This window comes from Syngnathus scovelli, chromosome 6 (genome assembly GCF_024217435.2).
Source record: "Syngnathus scovelli strain Florida chromosome 6, RoL_Ssco_1.2, whole genome shotgun sequence".
NCBI classification, from domain to species: Eukaryota; Metazoa; Chordata; class Actinopteri; order Syngnathiformes; family Syngnathidae; genus Syngnathus; species Syngnathus scovelli.
In genome coordinates, this window is record NC_090852.1 from 16,135,585 (window position 1) to 16,158,014 (window position 22,430).

General features: G+C 45.7%; 1 protein-coding gene across 6 annotated transcripts in view; it reads right to left on the bottom strand.

The window, feature by feature from the left end:
* The window catches only part of kcnq1.2 (potassium voltage-gated channel, KQT-like subfamily, member 1.2), a 70,484-nt gene that overhangs the window by 45,588 nt on the left and 2,466 nt on the right, over positions 1-22,430 (bottom strand). For 2 of the 6 annotated variants that reach the window (XM_049723633.2, XM_049723632.2), the window contains exons 4-16: positions 18,582-18,672; positions 15,154-15,280; positions 14,961-15,039; positions 14,793-14,889; positions 13,991-14,131; positions 12,839-12,949; positions 12,669-12,764; positions 12,471-12,608; positions 11,376-11,544; positions 10,668-10,694; positions 10,014-10,067; positions 9,723-9,840; positions 8,917-8,985 (exon numbers count right to left, since the gene is read on the bottom strand). In XM_049723633.2, coding sequence (XP_049579590.1) covers positions 8,917-8,985; positions 9,723-9,840; positions 10,014-10,067; positions 10,668-10,694; positions 11,376-11,544; positions 12,471-12,608; positions 12,669-12,764; positions 12,839-12,949; positions 13,991-14,131; positions 14,793-14,889; positions 14,961-15,039; positions 15,154-15,280; positions 18,582-18,672 — 1,317 coding nt within the window. The remainder of the gene's footprint in view (positions 1-8,916; positions 8,986-9,722; positions 9,841-10,013; positions 10,068-10,667; positions 10,695-11,375; positions 11,545-12,470; positions 12,609-12,668; positions 12,765-12,838; positions 12,950-13,990; positions 14,132-14,792; positions 14,890-14,960; positions 15,040-15,153; positions 15,281-18,581; positions 18,673-22,430) is intronic. The other 4 variants (XM_049723634.2, XM_049723635.2, XM_049723636.2 and 1 more) reach the window with 4 other exon arrangements.

The following is a 22,430-nucleotide window of genomic DNA, read 5'->3' on the forward strand; positions in this document are numbered from 1 at the left end:
ACTCGAATTTGCGTCATGAGCTACTCCGTCGCCCTTTTTGGCGCATTTATCAAAAGACTGCAAGGTCCCCTCAGCAAACCAGGTGGCTAAAAGGAAAGAAAGGAGGGGAGAAAGAAAAAAAAAAAACTTTGTTTGCCCCCGCCGCCTCCCCCTTGGACACACATCGACTCATCACTTTTTGCCTGGCACAGCTGCGGCTGTCGACTTTACCATCTAATGCATTTAATAACCGTGACCTTCACGCTCAGCCTGTCAAACCTTTATTAGACGGAGAGCCAGAAAGGCAATAAAAGGCCACAGATGGACGAGGGACAACCCCGCTGCCGTCGACGACCCGGCAAACAAGAACTTTCTACATGCCGTCACGTCTGCCGACGGCTTCAACAGATGTCCGGGCCCTCCGACGCGCATAAATCCAAAACGACCCGATGGCAGTGTGTTTGAACATTTTTCAAAAAGGGCTCTCCGGTCGACACACGCTGCGACTCCGCCGATGGACTAAAAATAATATCTAGGTTAGCGAAGCCTTGCCAAGCCTCAAACACAACATAGTCTCAGGAAGCAGTCCTTTTCAGCGGGTCGCCATAGCGACCGACCACATGCACAAGTCAGACAAGGGTGAGTGGTCAGAGTAGCAGTCAGGCCGTGTTGTCTCCTCGACTATAATAGGTCCAAAACACAGCCTTGGTTTAACTAAGCACAGATGTGTTGGAGATGGCGGCTTTGCATACACGGGTCAAGCGGCGGGCAGAGCCAAACTAACCCAATCACGACATTAGTACCAACGACGGGGGGAAGAGAGTTTGTTTTCCGATCCCGACGTGCCAAAGTGACCTCAGTGAACCTCGGCGACGGTTTGAGCACGCTCGCGCTAAATATGATTCATGTGATGAATCAGGATCGCTTGAACGGACAAAGATGAATGAAGCACTGTGATGTGTGAAGTTGCACTTTGCAACCGACTATTTAGGGCTAAACCGCTCCGTGTAAACGCTTGGACCCGACTGATTTGCAATCTGAACCGAGACATCTGTCATAGTTCGGGACACTTTTACGTGAATTGCTTTTTGGCGCTCCGCTTCCAAAAAGCACCCGCGGGAAAGAGCGAAAACGAATGGATGTCGGTCAGAGCGAGACACGTCGACGTCAACGAACGGGTTTCCGTTATTTACTTTTTAGCAAGAAGTCAAATTTGTGACGACAACAAAAACGAGTGGCATATTGAAGCGCCTGAAGCTAGGACACAAAATTAGGCTAAGTCAACGTTAGCATCCATTTTCTACACCGCTTATCGTCAATGAGTTGGAACCGGTGCGGAAACAAACCATTCACACACCTAATCAATTACAATACTAATCGCAATTGACCAACTGGTTTGACCCAGTTTTGCCGGACCTGAGCGTGGCGCTGGCAGGCATTCGGGTGCGAAAACGCTCCGATTGCCTAAGCGTGAAGCGGAGCGCGGCCGAGGAGGAAAATACCTCGGGCGTACGCTCGAGCTGGACAAACAAGCCGAGATGTTGACATATGTGCTGAGCGACACATCGGACTTTTAAAGCGGAGTCAAATCATCCAAATTTCCTTGTACATGAATTTGCTGCTCCGCGGAACATTTTTTAAAAAGTCCTTTGCTTGAAAAAGGACACTTTGTTTATGCTCACAACAAATATTGACATTGAACATGTCAAGCACCTAGTACGGAGGCTCCAGGGGGGGGGGGGAGTGGCCAAGCAAAATAAAGCAGGTGACGGGAGCCTTTGTGTACACAGCGGTTGCCATGACGACAGACAGGAAAGATGGAACCGAGTTTGCAATCAGTAAAAAAATAAAAAATCAGTCTGTGCGAGATATGCTAACAAACAAACAACGGAAGTGACCGTTAGGAACAAATGAAAAAAAAAATCCAGACGTCAAAATATTCATTTAATTTGGATCCATGAGTGGCTAGCTTACGCGAAAAGCCCGCTACGTAGCTATCGCAAAAGCACCGTGGATAATAGAGACTTTCTGAAATTTGGCTTGGGCCTCGCTAAGCGTCGTTGGCTTGGGCCTCGCTAGCAGCTCTCGACTCCGGCTAGCGAGGTGAGCCAAGGTTGAGTTGACTGGAGCAGGTTGCAACACACGGCCGTCTTTTGAACGCAGTCGCGCAGCTGCCGAGAAAACAGATTCCATTTGGCAATGGCAAGCGCCCCAGCAAAATTCCCAATGGCGCATTTACACGGACGCAGAGTTGAAAGCAAACGTCCGCTAAGTATTTTTCTTTTCTCTGACACAGAGAGAGAGAGAGAGAGAGAGAGAGAACTGGCCCGACATGAAGACGTCCGTTCACTCAAAAATGCACATAATGGAGCAGCTCGAGCCGAGTTAAGGTGTCATTCCAAGACTCTTCGCAAGGGAGAACTGCAGTTAACCTTTCTCGGTGCAAGTACGGCTAATCAATGCTTTGAGAGTGTGTGTGTGTGTGTGTGTGGGGGGTTAGGGTTAGGGCCCGCCGTGACTTTAGCATCTATCCAAATTTTGCAATCTGAATTTGTCGCATTCTTTTTCAAATCCGACAAGCGGCGCTGCCATTCTTTCATTTAATCTCTCTTACAAATACTTACTGTTTCCTCTCTTGCCCCTCCCCCCTCCCTATCTCCATACCCTTGGAGGTTAACTCTAAGGTCATTTAATATAAGCCAGCGGCTCTGCAAGCCGCTTCGCACCTGAAGTTGGTCGTCAAGCAGCGGCGAGCGGTCTTGAATGGCGGCATTGTTGTCCCCGCGGGGGCGGGGGGGATATTGGGGAGCTCAGACAGCAGCGCACCCGCCGACGGCCACAATGGGAGCTTTAAGGGCCTGGAATAATTTGACTAAACGCATGGGATTTGCCAGTGTGGATTATCAGCGTTCAGCCACGCAACCAACTGACCAATCAAACCCCCCCCCCCCCCTCGCTCCCTCCCGCTAGCCTAGCATTGTTTTCCACCAAACAATTTGGATTTTTTCCCCCTGAGTCTAAGCTGTCTTGTTCTTTTGAATTCCACGCATGTGACCGTGGCTTGAGTCCCTTCGGATCAATTTCAATCGGCTTCACGCTGCGCCGTGTCGTTTGATAGCGTTATTTGCGACCCGTCACTTCTCCTCGAGCGCTCTCCGCCACCTTCTCGCTCCCGTCGGGACGACAATGGAGAAGATAAGGGGTTTATATTCTTAAAAGGGTGAGCTCGGAGGGGGTAAAGGGCGCAGGCTGCCTTTAGAAGAGCTTAAAGCCCAGTGTGGCCAATTAAATAGAATACCCAGACGGAATTAGTTCCGAGGCAGACCGGGTTCTAGTCTACGAAACGAAACAATTAGATGGATTAAACGCAATAAGTCAGACTGCACCGCCATTTGACAAACGTTCATGCAGAAAAGGTAGAAACACAAATCCGAAATGAGCAACGTTGCCCCCTACTGCAGCGGAATGTAAAAAGACTCAAATCCGCTGGCAAATTGTACTGTCGGTTTATCTTTCCGCTATTTGAATTGTCAACAATCATTCACCCGTGAAGCTCAAGATTGCTTCCAAGTGTTGCTCTGAAGGAAAACAAAAGCGTCTTTTTTTTTTTTGAACATCAGGGAGAATTAGCAACGGGCTGTTTCTCTTTCCTCGATTTAGCTCGTGTGTGGAGCGCTAGCTAGCCCGCCCCCTCCGATCGTGGCGCTCTCTTGCCTGGTTTAAGTCGTTGCTCGTGGCGGTCAAGGTGTCTGCATGAGGGCCTGTCATAAGCAATCCGCCGGCATGAGTAAGGGGCCTTGTGCATGAACCTAATCCCGTCAAAATGGAATGACAGAGGGGATTAACGAGTTACTCAACAGCTAAAATAAAAAGTCGGTTGGGTTGGGTGGTCTTTTAAAGCTCAAAGTGACAAAACAATGAAGGTTACTTTTTAAGCGCCGTGGCAGAAAAGCACAACTTTTCTTTTCCGCTTTGTTAGTTTTCTCACCAGACTCTCGTGACAAAATGATTTCCCCGAGAACCCCCCGTCGCAGTTGTGTGTATAATTTGCGCACAGTCTGCGTTTTGCTACGAAAAGCCTCGGGTAAACTCGGGAAATTCCTCAACGTCAGCCGCCGCCACTACCGTCTTTCGCAGATGACACCGAGATCAATCTTTTTCCACAGCATGGCGACAGCAACTAGTGGGGCCCCCCCACAAGTCCTGAGTGTTTGGGAAAGGCTGACATCAATGTCAGAGACTTTTATTGCTATGGCTTCCTATTGCTTTTCCCTGCTTGGGGCTGAGAGCGTGGCCATAGGTGTGTGTGTGTGTGGGGGGGGGGGGGGGGGGGGGGGGGGGGGGGGTCGGGGGCTCACTTCCAGCATTTTGGACTTCATTAGACGGAACACTGGTGATGGAGTATATAGATTTCAATTAAGTATGTTTTTTTAGTAGCAAATTAATTTCTTGCCCCCCCCCCCAAGGAAAATTACACATTTTAAATGATCAATCGATGACTTGTCCAAAATATTAATCTCTCAAACGCTAGAGGCAATTCAACCATTTTAAGAGTGACCCAAAATTACCCGGAAACGATTAAAAACCAACATAGCCACTTGATTTTTTTTTCCTTTTTTTAACCCAGAGTAGGGTTTTATAGTCCATCAAATTATTATTATTATTGTGCGCTGCTTCTTAACACAGCTCAGCTCTATTCTCTTCTACTGTATTGCCACTGTAAACAACGGAATACACGCACACACAACACGCACACACACACACACTGAAGGGAAAATAACAAAGCAGGCATCACCCATCCACATTCATCCCCGACTGCAGATATGCTTCCCGTAAGCAGAGGCTTAAACACACACACACACGCACACACACATCTGCCGCAGAGGCTCCCTTCCTGAAAATGACGACTGCTAGAATATGTGCTGCGGCCTGACCCAAGGTGGGAGACAATGAGGCAAAATGCTACAAATCCCAGAGAAAAAGAAGAAAAAAAAAAGATTCAGTATATCAAGTGTGCGTACATTTTGAACCATGCACACTTTGTTCCAAGCCGGATCGCCGTGGATGAAAAGAAAACACGAAGTTCCTGTTAGCTAGGTGCTTGGGAGCGACCGCAACTTTTGTTCGCCGTCCGCCGCAAAGGCCGTGAAGGCTTGGCGCAGAGCGCAAAGAAAAACACAGCTTTGATAGAGAGGGAAAAGTGTGGTTTCCTTGATTATTTTCCTTTTCTGCTTCCTCCGCACAGCACGATGGAAAAGTGGGCTAGAAAATATGACAATGAGCGGAGCCACGTCGCTCGCTAATGCTTGGTGTGAGATCGCCAAGACACGCCTGACTTTGGACACCAAAAGTCAGGGAGGAAATTGAAAGAGGAGGAATAAAAGAAAAAAAAAACTACAAGGACATTTCCACTTAATCTAAACACTACACTTAACATATCCTTCGCACTCTGGGTGGAAATGAGAGCAGGGATGATGGCATCTTGATTTTAGAACAAAAACAAAAGCGTCAAGTGAGGCGCTCGGAGGTAGCAGAGTGATGTTGCAACAGCGCATCCTGCTGGTCATAAAAGAAAGTCCGTGTCTTCCACGCTCACCATTCATCCATTTATAGGTGATGTTACTTGATACATTTTTAAATTAAATGTTATTGAATGAATATAATTGATACTAAAAAAAAATACTATAGATTGGGGAAAAAGATGCAGTATACTGTCCCAATGCGCAGCTGAATTTCATTTTACTTCAATGGCTGTTTGCGCAACGCCTTCCATTTGTTGCTCGCAAATATTGATTTGACTAAAAAAAAATATTTAAAAATTTTTAATTATATATCCTTTTAATAATGTACCGATTTGCTTGGTGTGTAGACTGAGCTCGTATAATATAAAATAAACAGATCGCCTTTTAATCAAATTTTGTATTTATCTATTTATTTATTTTCTTGCAACTTTGGACCCCTGCAGCTCCCCCATTTGACTTGGCGACCTCCGCTTTTGATACTGGCCAGAAAATGAGCTTTAAAAATGGCAGGCGTGCTCAGAACGAGACTTTTACAGCACATGTACATTTGCCGTTTATAAAGAGTGTGGCCTTTCAGCACCAGAGAAGAGGGGGGGCGGGGTTAATAGTCCCATTTACTGCCGTGACCCATCTGAGGAGGTCTCGCACTATAAACTGCTCTATATGAGCTCCTATTAACAGCACTGGAAAATTACATCAGCCAGCAATGTGACAGACACGCTAGCAAGGAGGAACCAGTTGAGCTAAAAAAAAAAATCTGTCTCCATCAATACTGCAAAGTATCAAACTGATTTTGCAGCTATGAAAGTTTCAGCGACTCTCATAATTCTTCAAAGTTCGTGCTCCGAGAGCAGGTTAACAGGCCAACATTTGCCAGGGGAGGGGGCGTGGTCTTCCGAGCCCATGCAGTCCCCCCACAGACGAGCTCTGTCAACAGGCCCTCCATTCATCTCCAGGGCCGGAACAACAGAGGGGGCTTTCTGACGGAGCTCTGGCACCTGGCCGCCGACGAACGCAACATCAGAGGTCGGGGTGGCGGCGGCACCGGTCGCCACACCTGAACAAACCCTCCTCCTCCTCCGTGTACCCCCAGCCAGCCTCCAAATCCACATCAAATGGCGTGAAATCCTGAGAGTGCAGGAGGCCAGCCAAAAGCAGTGCGGAGGAAGCCTTCGCCGTCGGCGCTGTACAAACAGGCCGCTCAGGTGCTGCGGCTGCGGCACACTACACTTTTCATCCTCGGGGAGGGCAGGCCAGAAAATGGAGTGTATTTATCCAGGTGTCAGCACTAATGTCAGATCACAGAGAGGTGGCTTGGACACCTCACAGGGACAAGGCGGCATCTATCCCGAGTCTGGAATCTGGATTGATGTTTAATTTGACACGTCATTCATTTGATTTAGTCCACATGCCATTTAATGCGCCGGACAGCAAAACAAAGTAGCGCAGACACTTGTAGACGGTTTGAAAGGAGTCCGCCGCCGCCGCCGCACACATTGTGCGCCGTATGCCGGCACCGCCCCCCCGCCGCGCCGTGGCTATGGCGGTACAGTGTACAAGACGAGCATACAGAGGCCGCCGCAGACAAAAAGTCAATTTGTTCACAGCGACGGGCGCACAAAAGGCGCCAGTTGCTCGGCAGAGGGGGACCCTGGGGGCCGTGATGCATGCGTCTGCCTCCAGTGGCTCCTGTGGCGTTGCCGCCGCGCCTTTTCATTATTTATCTCCGGTCAGCTCGGGAGAGGGGGGGGAACTCATTAAGAGCTGCCCGCAGGTGGGCTGTGTAGGCTTTTACAGGTCCGAGGATGGAGCAGAAAGAAGAGGCTTATTTAAAGAGTTCAAATAAATCAACTAAAACAATTATTATCAAAAAAACTTTTAGTTATGCCTTAATTGATAGAAGAAAATGGGTTTTTAATAAAACAGAAAAGGCCAGTTGAATTCATCATGAATGGATGTAAAGTAGAAGAATTCATGATAGTAAAGAAGAGAAAAATGATTAAATATACAAACAAAAATATACTAATAATTAAAAGTATTATAGTAATAAAATACTATATAATGATAATAAAAATAGTAATATTAAAAAATGGGGTTTATATAAATGTATACGTATGTATATTTTCCAGTCAAGGAAGCGAAATTGAGGGGTTTGCATATTTCGGCAGCTCCGAAATACAAAATGACTTCACAGTAGTAGTGTCGTAAGTAGTCGTCCTCAAAGAGACAAAAATACCAAAAGTCACAAGGCCAAACTGAAAGTGGCTATCTTTACTCTCCATCTGCGTAATCCTCTTCACACCCAAACGCTGAGAACACATAGCAGAACTTCCTGGGTGGTGGCGAGAGAGTCTTGAAAGCTTTGTCTTCCCTTCCCCAATTTTTTTTTTTTTTTTTTTGGGGAAGGGTTGCACGCATACGCCAGCCTACACCACTTCCTCTTCAGAGGCCCACTGATGACTATGCCGACGCTTCTCACACATATGAAAGAAGAAGAAAAAAAAAAAAACAACACTCCTCCCACATAGCCGCAAAGTAACAGTCTCATTTCTGCAACAAATCCAAACAAACAGCGGAACTCTCGGTGGAGTTGCTGAGGGGAAAGTTGGCGTGCGTGATTTGTAGTAGACGCGCCCTCGGGCGGTTCAGGGTGGAGATCGCCATACGGAGTCCAAAATGACAGCGCTTGCCCGGATGGCGTGACACCAGGGCAGCTGTTTTGGGAGCGCCCCGCACGGCTCCGGTTTGAGCCGGGCCATTAAAGCTGACTTACGAGCGAGCTAGCGAGCACTGCGCGGCACACAAGCGCGCACTGTCTCCCAACGCCCACTTGAGGGCCGGCCGGCCGACCGGCTCACTCGCACGCAACCGCAAATCATGTCACAATGGACATGCCACGTTTTCAATATGCGCCTTGAGGCCTTTTGGGATCAAGGACACGTATATGCCATGAGAATAAAAAAGATGCCTATCAATAAAAAAAAAAATATTTGTGTTACAACAGGAAGCTACGTTCCTCCTTTTTCAATTCTTTGATAATCAAGTTCAACAATTTCTCCCGATAGACTCACAAATTGAGCGGCTATCAGAGGTCAAACGATGCATCACTGCCATCTACTGGTGATTGTGCGTCAGTCAAATTGACATTTACGGTGAGACAACAAGTTTTTCGACTAAAAAATGAAATTCTAGTGACACTTTTACAAAGATAAATACTACCGGAGCCACAAATATTCCAAACAAAAAAAAAAAAAACGTGTGAGCATTCTTGGAATGTCAAAACTTCCCATGATGTCCTACTAAGGTGGATGATGGGACAAAGGGTGGAAGGTGGCGTGAAGGAAGGAAGGAAGGAAGAGGCAGAGTGGTGGTAAAGAAAAGGAGAAGAAGAATAGAATGAGAGCCAGTACAGTACCTTGTGGAATTCAAGTGGTGAGTGGAGAAAGAGTCCTGGACCGATGCCACGAACGGGCAGGTCAAAAGACTGCAAAGAGAAACAACAAGCAATCTGATGCTCGCAACGTCCCTCGAGACGCATCAATGTGGTCTTTTTTTTTTTTTTTTAGGTACCCAGACGGTTCTTGTGAGTGGAGAATGTGAGAGATATGAACAATAGCAGCAAGTGTAGAACAGAAGAAGGTCATGAGGTGCCTTGGAACAAAAATATTTCACTCTGCTTTTTTCTTTCCAAGAGGGGACAGAAAGTGGAGTGAAAATGCAAAGCCAGGAGTGAATAGAAGTCAAATCTGTGAGGGTGGGGAAGCTACAGTTAGGACCAAAGGTCCATTAGTAGTGAGAAAATGACCATTTTTGGTTTAATTAAAGGCACACCTGATGATCTCTCAAAGCATAGCGCTCACTGCTAGCTGTGCAATAATCATTCAAAGTAATCAAACAGTGGCACTATTCTTTCGCTGACAGAGTTGAATTGTTGTCTAAGGACCTTTCGCTGGAGACTATTTGCGGATTCTTTGTGAGCGTGTTAGCGTAGGAACGGAGGAAGCCATGAAAATGTCGCTTTGTCGCAATGACATTTGGGAGAACACAAGTGGCTCGAGCCAGGTCAGCAAGACCCGGTGATGGCATAGCTTTGTGCGGCGACAGACCATCCCGGATCAAAAATGCCATTTCTTTTCAGCTCTGTACTTTAGCTTTGGCAACTTTTCAGACTACCCTAACTACTTTTTTTTTTTATATATAAAAAAAGCAATTGTGACTTACTGAGCGTTGTCTGTCATGGCAGAGAGGGGAATATCCTCACACATGCAGTCCAGTTCGTCAGTCAGGCTGCTCGTGCGGGTGATGTCCATGGACAGGCTGTTGTCGTGGCTCAACTTCACTAGAAAACAAAACATGGTAAGTCTTTAGGTTGGGATGCATTTTTTTCTTGCTGTAAAAAAAAAAGTGATATTAGTGGTATATTATCGATACGCAATCTCTGTATCGCGATATTTTCGATATCAGCCTCGCTTCTTTGCATGATACAATGGAGAGAAAAAGAAAGAAAGATACCTGGAGAGGAAGGACAGCTCAGAGTGAAAGACGACCAAGAATGATGACGAGGGCCTGGGTGCCATTCAATGCAAAAAGACAATTCAAGCAAATAGATAGCGGACAAAACACATCGATTATACATTCCGTTTTTTAATCGGCATTTTTTTTTTATTCATGGAAACCTGACAGAGAATCTGCATGAGCGGCCAAACATTGAGAGCCAGACAATGAGCAGTTTACCGATCGCGATAGCCGAGCAGTGCTGGCAGGACACTGGACTATTTGCTTGGCAGCGTTCGGTCCACTTGGGGACAATGGTGCTGCCAGCCTGCACGTCTAATTAAAATGGTGTCTGGGTCTCATGAAAGAAGCAGGCCAGCTCATGATTTAAAAGAAGACCAAGAAGATGATACACAGGGAAACACGATTGCCTGAGAAAAAGACAACAAAGAAGACTACGACAAAGACGACAATGGCAAAGAGATGAATACAAGAGGAGAAAAAGACAGATGAAAAGAGAAAAGCAAAGAAAAATGATGACATACAAGAAAAAAGTAATATTCTTACTCTTAAGATTTTTTTAAAATTTATTTTAACTGCCCGTAGTTGTGTTTGTCAGCTTCAAGCTAGCAGTCGAGTCGAGTCGAGTCGAGTCGAGTCGAGTCAACTCACCTGTTTGTTTAAACATCCGAGTGAGTCCTGAGAGAGCGAGAGAACGGAAATCTTTTTAGGGACCCGCAAATGACCAGTCACAATATATGCGACCGCTTTTTATGCAACATAACAAAATGATTGTTTTGTCAAATAATGTCGATTGTTTTTCCTTAACACACAATTCATTTAAAGTAAAACAATCAACAAATTAAACACATCTACACATTGATTTAAATTCAATTCCCTGCTTCCAAGAAGTCATTTAAATCCATTCAATATTTTTCCCGGTCACACGCTTGGACGGAAGGCTCATAAAGCGCACGTATGAACCTGCCGTGTCGGGTCACGTTTGTGTGCCATTGAGCAACAGGAAGTTTACACACAGCCCACTTTGCTAAGAGTCATAAACACACTTTTCGTTTGAGTCACGTGTGCTAACAACACGCGCGTGTAACGGAAGGGGGGGGAATTCACTGCACGTACGGACACACATCGGTCAACACCCCCCCGACCTCTTCGGGACACTAATAGCGTCCAGATGTCACACCTGAGACCCTTGGCGGTCATCTTGGCACAGAGTGGATGCTTGTGACTGTTTACGGTGTCCAAAAACATTGAAGTTATTTAAAAAGATACTTGATTTATGAATTCCTACTTTTTTTTTTCCAACACGTCTCCCTAATGAGTTGGGGGGGGTGCACATTTGAGCAACAGTCGAGCAGATACCTTCCACAGTGCTGGTGGGCTCCTCCGCGAAGAAGGAGACGTCCTTCTTCTCCGCCGAGTCGTCGATGTGATCGTAGGTGATTTGGGGGATGGACACGGCCCGCTCCGACGACACGCCGAAGGAGCCGTTGCCTCGCAACGACTTCAGCCTCCTCTTGGGGCCTTTTTTCTGAAACGCGCAACAAACCAGTCTCAGGGACACGTTCCCAAAATTGAACACGTCAGACATTTTGGAGACCCAAATGGATCTATTTATGGATCATTCACTAACTTTATGACCTAACTTATTACCGCCACGATTTTATACAACATCCGACAAATTTAAAATTTCTCAATGACTTTACACACGCAAGCTTGGTTATTTAGTTCGAACGAGCGCATAAGGTCGAATGAGTCGTTTCGAAGGAGTCGGTGACGGTGGAAAATTTAATAGCAATGAAAAGGATGGAAGGAACATGAAAAGGAGAAGCGAGCGCTAAACCAATTATGCGAGGAGGGGAAGAGCGAGGACGGCAAATACGGAGGGAGGAGAGACAAAAGGTGTCACATGCGGCGACAGAAAAGAGCGGAAGCGGGCTCCCTCGGCAGCAGGCCCCCCCCCTCCCCTTTTTAGGTGCGGGTTCAATGCTACACAAAGATTGTTTTGTTGTTGTTGTGCTAGACAAAGGTTTACTCCCATGAGAAAGGCGGCGGTGACATCATCTCCACTGACTGAGTCTTTGTGCGCAACAGACAAAGGCGTCGAGTCATCCTGGTGGAGTCAAGAGGAGGGGGACCGCGTGTGTGTGCGTGTGTGTGTTTGTGGGAACTTCACTTGCCCTTTTATGCTGCAACACAGCTAATACTGCTGTGAAAGGAACAACGCTAGCAGACGCGCAAATCTGCCACAATAAAAAAAATGCTATAAAAATATGCAGACGATTCAGGGGCCGCCATATTGGATGTGGCAAAGTAGCACGCTATGTGAATTGGAAGCTTTTGCTTTTACGTGCAGTAGTTATCTTTTATCGGTGTCGATCCATTTGCTTTATAAAGTTTAAATGGCGAGTTAATTGGCCATCCCCACCACTTTGTCAACACAGAATGAAAAATTACCGATATGTTGAGCTTCCTGATGGTGGGGCTGGCGTTGTCCAACTCGGCCGCTCTGATGCCCTCCGGGGTCAGCACGTACATTTTCCACGTGGCCGCGCAGCCGTTGGGTTTCTCGGCCGCGTAGCAGCGCCAAAGCGTCTGAAGCAGAATTCGACAATTTGAGTCAAATCCATGCGGCGAGACCACCGAGTCGCTTACCTGTATGAGCGAGGCCGCGGCGGGGATTTGTCGATTGAAATGCTTTTGTCTCTGCTTCTGCTGGACCTTCAGGGCGAAACCGGATCCCAGGATACCCTGAGGCGGGAAGATCGCTCGCATCACGGCAGGCGACGAAACAACGCCGGCGGGGAACGATGGGTGACACTTACAGCCGGCAGAGCAAAAAAGGAGATGGCGAAGACGCTGAAACAGGACGCGATGGCCTTGCCGATCCACGTTTGGGGAATCTTGTCGCCGTAGCCGATCGTGGTCACAGTCACCTTGGGAGAGACGAGAGAAGACGGTTTGTCCTCACCTTAGAAGCAACACAAGATATCTTTTACAGCAGATTTTGGAGATCATGGAATGGAAATTTGAATGGCCCAAGAGCATAAAGTGAGAGAAAATGGGGGAATGTGATCCAATCCTGGCATTGGCTTGCTCTCCAGCTGTGTCCCGCACCTGCACATGGAGGAGGAGGAGGAGGGGGGGGGTACCAAAGTTCAGTGCACTGACATTCTTGTCAGCACACACACATTCGCAACTCATTCTGCTGGAACCGAAGATCATCACTCTCCAGTTTACAGTCTCAGCAAAACAAAAAAGGTGCAAACCCTCCCCCGTTGTTGCGATTCTTCTTGGAGCATTGTGAGCGGCGCCGCTCAAACGGGGAGCTCGATCGGGAGCACGGAGTGCCGTGACCCCTTTCCGAGCCTCGTTACATAAAGGCCGTAATCCCGCAATTAAAGTTTTAATTAAGAGAAGCGACACTTTATATCGCGGCTCGAAGAGTTCTGTGAGGGAAAGCAGCCTGAAGGTGAATGCTTTATTACCTTGCTTTTGTTTGCAGCCCGATCCCCCGCGCAAGACCGCCATAGGTTTCTCATTACGGCTCGCTTTCCATTCAAATGTTTAATTAACTGTTCGGGACACTGGAGCCCTTGCGCCCGGGCGAAGCGGGGCATCACAACATGCCGCGCAAAAGGACGGGAATAAAAAAAAAAAAAAAACACAAGAGGTTCAATAACGCCACACACCCGGGTGGTCAGACTCTGCCCCCCAACGACAACCACACTTGAAAGAGCATTGTACAGATAATTTGTTGCGGCTATTCAACGCAAGAATTCTCTTTTTTCTTTTTCCACGTCCATGTCATGTGGCCGCTCAAGTGTGTTAACCAAGCCCAAGTACCTCTTTGAAAAGATCCCAGCCAGAGATGCATTAGCTAGCTATCTAGCTAGCTACATTTCCGTGTGGCTCAGTAGCACGACCACTGATTAATATCCCCAAAATATGATAAACATGGCGGCATAGTTGCTTACCACGCCCCACCACAGGGCATCAGCATAGTTGGAGAAGCCCGTCTTGCCCTCCTCATCCACAGCATCCTTCTCCGCCAAGTAGACAAAGTAGGATGAGAAGATCAGGCCCAGGAAGCCGATGTAGAGTGTGGTTATCAGCTCCTAAAAGAAAAAAATATTCATAATTAGTGGCACTCAGGTTTGAAAGCAAACACAGCGGAGCAGCATTTAGCGGTTATTCTCCACACAAATGGAATGAACTTTATCATTTTTCCACAAATGCTCCATAAATAAATAAAAAGAAAACAGTGTTTGCGCTAAAAAAAAATTAACAGGACTAAAAAAATAGTTCAAATGCAATAGAAACTAAAAAAATCCAAAACTATTGCATATAAGGCCGCTACCGACCTGCGCTGGGAAAAAAGTGCCAAGCACTTCTGCTAAGCAGAGCGCATAATTTCATAAAAGGATCATCCGACAAAAGACGGAATGGCCACGGTCCACCTTGACACACCATCTTGACTCCTCTCGTGGTGCATCAAAGAGAGCTGAACGTCAGGTCCAATCATAGCGTTCAGCCATCGACGATCTGCTTTGCGTTCGGCTTTATCCTTATAAAGCCTGCACGGCTCTGGCTTCTTTGTGCATGTGTGCACCGATCTGGATTAGTCGCTGTGAAGCCGTTTGACTTTACCAACAAGTGGGCGAAGCGAGCATTACCATAATGAGCAGCATTACAGGCGCTCATTGAAATTGAGGTTCTATCCCTAAAATGTAAGTATTGCGATCCAAATGTGACACTGCTGCGTTATTTCGCACACACCTGCCGATGGATGAAGACCACCGATCCCAGGAGCCTCCACGTTCCACCCTGTCGGTCCACATGTAGCATGCGCAGGATTTGCAGGAAACGGATGCCTCTGTGGGGGAGAAAAAAAAAAAAACACACCTCAGTCTTTTGGCTCAACGGCTAATATTGGAGAAGGTCTACCTGATTGCAGATGTGGCGAAAACTTGGCCATTGGAACCCACGGCGAGCACAATGATGGAGGCGATGACCACAATCAAGTCTGTGACAAGAGAATGATGACGTAATGAATAAATAAATATCTAGTAACAAAGGTACTTTGTTACTTCCTGCCACTGGCAATGGGGGCAAAAGAAAAAAAAAAGTCCAGGTGCACCTATGATCGAGATGGGCTTCCTGATGAAGCAGAGGCGTCCTCTGAGGCCGGCGTATTTGCTGCGGCAGCCGGCCGACCACAGCCGCACCACGTACTCGCTGCCGAAGAACAGCACCAGCACAATTTCCTGCCCCACACAAGGCGACGTGATTCCATTAGCGTGGAGATAACGGCAAACGGATACAACAAGACGCAACAAGTGTGCGAGAGACACAAAAGGCAGCGGCGGGCCAGCTGTGGACCACCTCGGAGGAAAGGTGGGACTTGATAACAAGCCGTGTTCAGTCTGAATTCAGGCCAAAAGCTTTATGATGGTATTCATACTTTAATTATTATAGTTAGCATAGTTAATTTATTTGTTGATAATAATTGCAAGATGGTGGGCTCCGCCGCTGTGGGAGTGGTCAGATTAATTAATTATTAATTCTGGCCAATCCTAGCGGCTTCTTTTACTCCCTTTAAGCATCAGAGCTGTCAAGTGGGTCTGCAAAAATATAGCCCAAAGTAGCCCTTGTATGTGAAACCGCAAGTTGACATGCAGTCATTTGAAATCACAAAATCCGTTTCTATTGCGAGCTATAATTACCCCCCGTGTAGCTACTTTTTACTCTGGCCCGTTTCCCACCAAAGTTCCACTCTGTGGCACACTTTTGAAAAAAAAAAAAAAAAAAAAAAAAAAAAAAAAACGTGATGTGTGACTTAATTGAGTGGGCCCGATAGAGATACAATACAATATAACACAATACAGATGGTGCGGTCGCCGAGTATGCATAATATTTAGCTAGCACGCTGCGAGTCGGGGCGTGTGGGTGGCCGGCGGGTACTCACGAAAGGGCCACCCCTCGTATGAAACGCGATCCCCGGGAGCCCTGTTGCAATAACACGGCACTGTGGAGCCGCAAAACAATGGTCTGTCCATCAGAGGCAGCAATATTTGGACAGAAGCAACCGTGCTTTTTTTTTTTTTTTATTAGCGGAAAATGTAGACAGTGGAGTAATTAAGTGGCGCTTTACGACTTCAAGTTAGTTTAATGAAGCGAGTTGTGTCAATAAACTACAGTTGAGGGTTGACTGTGATGTGAGTGAGTATTTTGGGATGGAGAGGAAATACCAATACTGACAAATTGTGTGTGTTTTTTATTTTTTGTAATTCAATTATATTTCTGCTGTATGACCATAGCAATGAATTAAAATGGTTGTTAGTTAAAATACTGTCGTGCAAACACAGGACCAAAAATGTTCTCTTTTTGTTCTGTTTTTTCCACAAGGAGATTCTCTCATCCGATTAATTGATTTTAATGCATTTTCAGGGTTTATTTTTTTAATCAAAGGGTAGTGAAATGCTTACCCTTAAAATGTTAATCATTTAAATTTTAGAATATATTCATGCTAATAATATCTAGTATTTTTTTAAATTATTTTAAAAATAAATGTAATCAATTAGAAAGCACAGCAATCTTAATTTGTTTTTTCGGGGAAAAAAAAAAAAAGAGGATGGGGTTAAATGTTAAAATAATTATGTAATGCATCCTCATTGAGATTTCCATCATCATAATAAATTCTAAAATAATGTTTATGCGGAAATGCATTTTGGAAATGACTTATTTATTTTCAGATTACATGAATGTACCTTCAATTCATTTGAGCAAAAAACCAGCAGCCCCTCAAAATATCAACTCCGTCTCCTTTCCAGTACTTTCGATATCGACATCTGGATTATATTTTCCAGTCAAGGGTATACAGTTCGCCCCCGAATTCTGAAAAAATGTGCGAGGGGATTAAAGTCATAATTCGATAAAATGGGTCACCCAGATGCTGTTCCCATATGCGTATTGGATACGTGGAAACTATATTATGTTGACAGAAAACAGCGGTAATCTGCCACAGCCAGATGACGATCATAGGCACAAAAGTACAGATTAGAAGAAAAAGTGATTAGAGAGGAGATTTAGCCAAGTGGGTCTGAACTGTTCCTAAAATAAAAAATAAAAAAAAGCCTTTTAGTGTCTTCCAACTTATGACGTGCAACATTATTGTGTGGATGTTTGTCTATTGTGAGGACATGTTGCCTGGTCCACACAAGATACAGATGAGCTACTTCATTACACCGTTGTGTGTGTGCGCACACGTGTGTGTGTGTGCCTCCTGCCCATGGCTAGCTTTGCTTTACTTTGGCAGCTGCGCCCAAGGCCAAACATCCTCAAGGACCAATGACCCCCCCTACCCCCCACCCTCTTCTGTGCCATCCAAAACAAGCAGCCTGTGCTTCACGCATGACAGCAGACCCTGAACTTTCTAAGTTTAGCCACGGCCGCCAATCATCACCGGCGCAATACTTGGCCGCGCCCCTATTTACACACATGGTCGATTAATCGTTTATCTTATCGGCTTTTATGGCACGATATGGGGGGAAAAAAAATTGGCGCGGGGAGGCCAACTAAAGAGTACATTTTAAGGACTCGGGGACATGAGGGGGAGAAATGGAATAAGGACTAGTCACTTTTTCTTTCAGCAAAAATGTAACAAATTTGCAGAAAATAAATTACAGTATAATCTTGTTTTAATTTACTCAAAAATGTCCATTATGTTTGAAATCAGAAAGAAAGCAAGACGGGAAGGTACATGTATACAATACTCTGCTTGATTTGGCTCTTCTCAGTTATAAATAAATGAATAACCACGACAGAAGGTCGTCGAAGGGCACTGGCCAAAAGTTTACGGAACACGGCGTTCAATCCTGTCCTTTGGCTGGCCCCCACGTACAACTCGGGAGGTGGTACATAAACTGTGTGTGCATGCGTGTGTGTGTGTGGGCGCAGTAGCTGCATGTGTATTTATACTTTATATTCCCAGTGTGCTGGTAAAAAAAAAAAAAAAAAAAAAAAAGGATGATGCAAGCTCTTTGAAGAGTTTCCAAGCCAGCAGCCTTCACGTCCTTCCACCTGTTGTAAGATCTCGATTGATTGCGTCATTAAACAGCCTTAATAGCCCCCCCGCGGATGGGCCTATATTAACAAAGGCATTTTTAACAGTTTCCAACACTTTGGTGGAGCCACGTCACTTTGTAATGTCGTTCTCATGTTAATCATGCACGTACGCACGAGGTGTCAAACTCATTTGTGTTGTCGGCGACATCGTGGTTACCTATTCCGTTGTGAATATGAAAATCATAACGTGAAAATGTAATCACCCGTCGTATTCAAAAGCAAAATTGGCCGAATAATTAGTCACTCGCCACTTGAGAGCTTCTACTGCCACCGTGTGGCTAAGACTAGGTACTACACGTCATATTTACAATCACGTCCGGCTTTAAATCTTTTTATTTTCTAAAAATTCCGTGTGTACAACCAGGGTATGTACATAAAAATCAGACGTAGAAGAAAAAGCCAAGAACAGCAAAAATCTCGAAGCACCATATTTTTACTCACCATCCAGAAAAGACATCCGGAGGCAAAGTCGGCATATTGCTCGATTGTGGACAGGACACTGAAGATGAGACACACCAGGACCATGAGGAAGCTGTGGAGAGGAACACAGTGCGAGGTTAGTACAACTGGACAAAAGAGCAAATCAAAAACACTACAACTACAAAATAAATAAGGAATAAACTGTCAAAATAAAATTAAAAATACATGCACGCTTGCTTCGTAGATGTAGTGGTTATTTAAATGAGTCTTTTGAAAATCAAAATTTTCCATTCTTTTAACAGGGTTGTTCTCACGTCCCGCGGGCCTCGCAGCTTTGCCAGGTCTCTTTCGAAACCCCAGCGGGATTAAGCGCGGAATCACTCGTGTGTTTTAACGATCCCTGAAATAATCCTTTGGACGCATCTTTGGAGTGCTTTTACATGACATGGCAGCAATGTTTGCATGCAGCAGCATCGTGATTGGGCTCGCTTCAGCAAACACACACACACACGAAAAAAAAAAAAAAACACGTACAAGTAGCAGAGGGTACGTTATGTGTCTGTGTGCTCCGAGCTGGATTACGCGCCATATGCTAAAAAGGGGTTATGTAAGTGTCCGTTGTTTATTCCCATTCATACCGCGCAGAAAGTAAACAACTTCAGCAAGAAGAGTGTGTGAATTTGCCCCTCTGAATTTGTGTTGTTGTTTTGACTTTTTTGTCTCCATCTGTCCACTTAGGGGGGGGGGGGGATGGAAGGGAAAGCCTCTCGACTTCAAAGTTGCTGACACATTGGGCAGATGGGCGTGTGATTTTACGGGTTGAGGATTACTTGACCCCTCTCGCACACAGATGCCACGTCCTAAACACACACACGATTTGGGCAAACGTGTGCCGAAATGCGAGGGTTGAGGCTTCTCGGGTGAATGAGGCCCTCGGCTCGAAAATGGGACGAGCTCACAGATGAAGAAGCGTCTCTTTGTGTCCACTCATGGTTTCAATGAGTGAGTCGGCATTTTCCAACGCTGACTGCGGCGCTAGCGAGGGGAAATGTTTTTGTTGCACGCAGATGTGGAGGACAGGACAGGACAGGACGGGACAGGGTCACGCTAAAAGCATGATCCAACCTTGCTTTGCCCCAGGGGGCCAATAAAACCTGTGCGATGTGCGATCTGATTAAAAGAAAACAGATGGGGCTTTAGTGAGAATTAGTAACAAAATTCAAAATCCCAGCGTGCAGCTTCGGAGCTAGTTTGAAAAATCATGAATGCAAATGTGAAGACCACATGGAAAGCAATAGCTGAGCATTTTTTTTTTTTAAGTGAAAGGTGTATTGATAAGCCAAACTTTTTTTAAAGTTTTTTTTTTTCTTAAATATATATTCTGGCTGCAATCCTTTTAAGCTGTTCTGAATTTAGACTCTTGATATTTTGCTATATGTTTTCCACTGGGCCTCTGATATAAACACGTACCATCATAACAAGAAGCTGAGATGTCTATGGTGGATCTCAACGCACACAAATTGCCCCGGCCATGATTGTTGAGCAAGCATGTCGGAGACAGGGCTCAGCCATCGCCATCCCATCCATGGGAGGAGCTTAAAGACGGATTACGGCACATCAGCCTGCAAGCCAGAAGCGCGGCTATTCTATCCTGGCTTAACCATCATCTTGTCCACCTAATAGTTGGGGAAATAAATGGACAGGTTGGAGTCAACAAGCGGGCCAAGGTTACAAGTGGAACTGCACTGAGAATGCTAATGGCTGTATCAAATTTTTTTTTAATAATATATTGCTCTCGGTCAGTCACCTTGGTAGCGCTAATGATCTGATACGATAATCTTGCCTCGTTTATTTATATTCCAGCCGAAGGAACCTCTGAGGAATCTCTATCACAGGGGTCAGCAAACGTTTTGAAGCCGAGAGCTTCTGATTAGCTTATTAGCTTCATATTCTTATTATTACACACTTTTTTGCTCAAATTACCTCTTGTTTGTGCCAGATGGATTTACTTGGGCAATATTAGTTGGTTATTTCATTTACGGGAAGTCGAGACACTGACCAAGTTAATGAGATATGGGTAATAAGCGCCATTTTTCTTTTGGCGTTGTGTGCCGCCGCGATGAATACGTACGAGTGACTCCAAACACGTCCCACCAACTTACCGACAAGAAATGGAAGCAGCCCACACAAACGTAATCTCTCCTAAGTAGATATGCAATATATGGCTTTGCTTCTGCATACGTGCATACGCACAGAGGAGGAGGCTAAAGCCCGGAGGCTGATTTCAGTAATCTGCCGGGTTATAAATACACAAAGCCCTAAAGCAAGTATTGCAGACAACATCTGGGCGTCTACGTTTTGGCCAGGACGGACGGACGAACGACAGGTGTGCTGTCCGTCGCCAACCTTTGGAATTCGCCACATGAGGTTATCACGGCTAAAATCGTGTCGTTCAGTACGGAGAAAGCCGAGTGCTAGATGAGGCGTCCGAATGAGTTCAAGGGTCGGATTATGCTTTCAGTTGGAATCATAACTGCACAGTTTGTTCCCTCCGCTTATGTAAAAGACTCAAGGGAAGTGTCCAAATGTGATCTCTGGGCCACGGTTGTCTGAACGCAATCTCCCAAAGACATGTGTGTGTGTGTGGCGTTGAGAGTTTCCTCGGTCGCTGGCGGCGATTCTGAAAATGGTATTCTCGACTCGGTGGAAAACGCGTCCGTCCGATCCGTGATTGAGTGACGACTCATCTTAACGCGCCTATTAAGGGCCGCAATGAGCGACACAATCGGAGCCTTTATGTTCCATCTCGGCCCCCCGCCAATTATTCAAGAGCCCCCCCCCGCTGATAGCCATCGACAAGCATCGTTACTTTTAACCGACGGGCGGGTTCAGGTTCTTATTTCTTTGTCCGGGTGAAACATTTGAGCTTCAATTACTGCTGGTGGGGGTTCATCGGCAACGCGGCACACAATGGAAATGAGAGGTGGCCCGGTGTTTCCATTAACTGCCAACAGGTAGGGGATAATATGTGAAGAGGGAGAACTGAGTCCTCCTTTCTCACTTGGGGCTCGGTTTCACGCAGATGAGCGCTTGCTTTCCATTGTTGATCAAATTTGATGACCGGGTGAAATAAAAGGGTAGCAGTGAGTGGCACCCAAACTAATTGGGATATTCGATATCACTTTTTTTAGACCGATACATTCATAAAACATGAACAGGGAAAAAAAATTCCTTGCTTTCTTAAATCTGAATGTTAATTAAAATAAAATAATTGGAATTTTTAAATTAAATTTACTCTAACGTTCTGTTAAATTGGAAAGAAAATGTTTGCTATGGATTATAAAGTCGGATTAGGCGTCATACTTAATCTTGGGAACATCAAAGATCTGCGGACAATGTATTTTCTGTTTTTTTTTCCTTTCTTCCAATGTATACATTTTTTTTTTTACATGACTACAAAATTTTCAATCTATTTTGGTAGTTGGGATTTGAGCAATGGAGCCGATTCCCAGTTCAGTGTTCATGTGGAGCAACAGCAGCGCTAATCCAGCCGCATCCTGTCAAAGTGAGACGCTAGCCGCCAGGTCGGCGTCACCACACTGGCGAAAAACAAAAACATTGCTCGCATTCACATGATGACATTTTTTTTTAAGAGAAGCTCATCCATGTTTCATGCATGAGGCCGCCCATCTATTGACAGCGGGACGAAGCAGAGCAAGACGGCAGACGTACTGGATATGGTGTACCAGATCACGCTGACCTGCTTCTGGTTGGTTCTTTAAATGAGCTCACCGCACACACAAGACTTCTGAGAGCCAGAACCTAATACTGTACTAGATGTAATTAACAAGAGAGGGACAACAAACACCG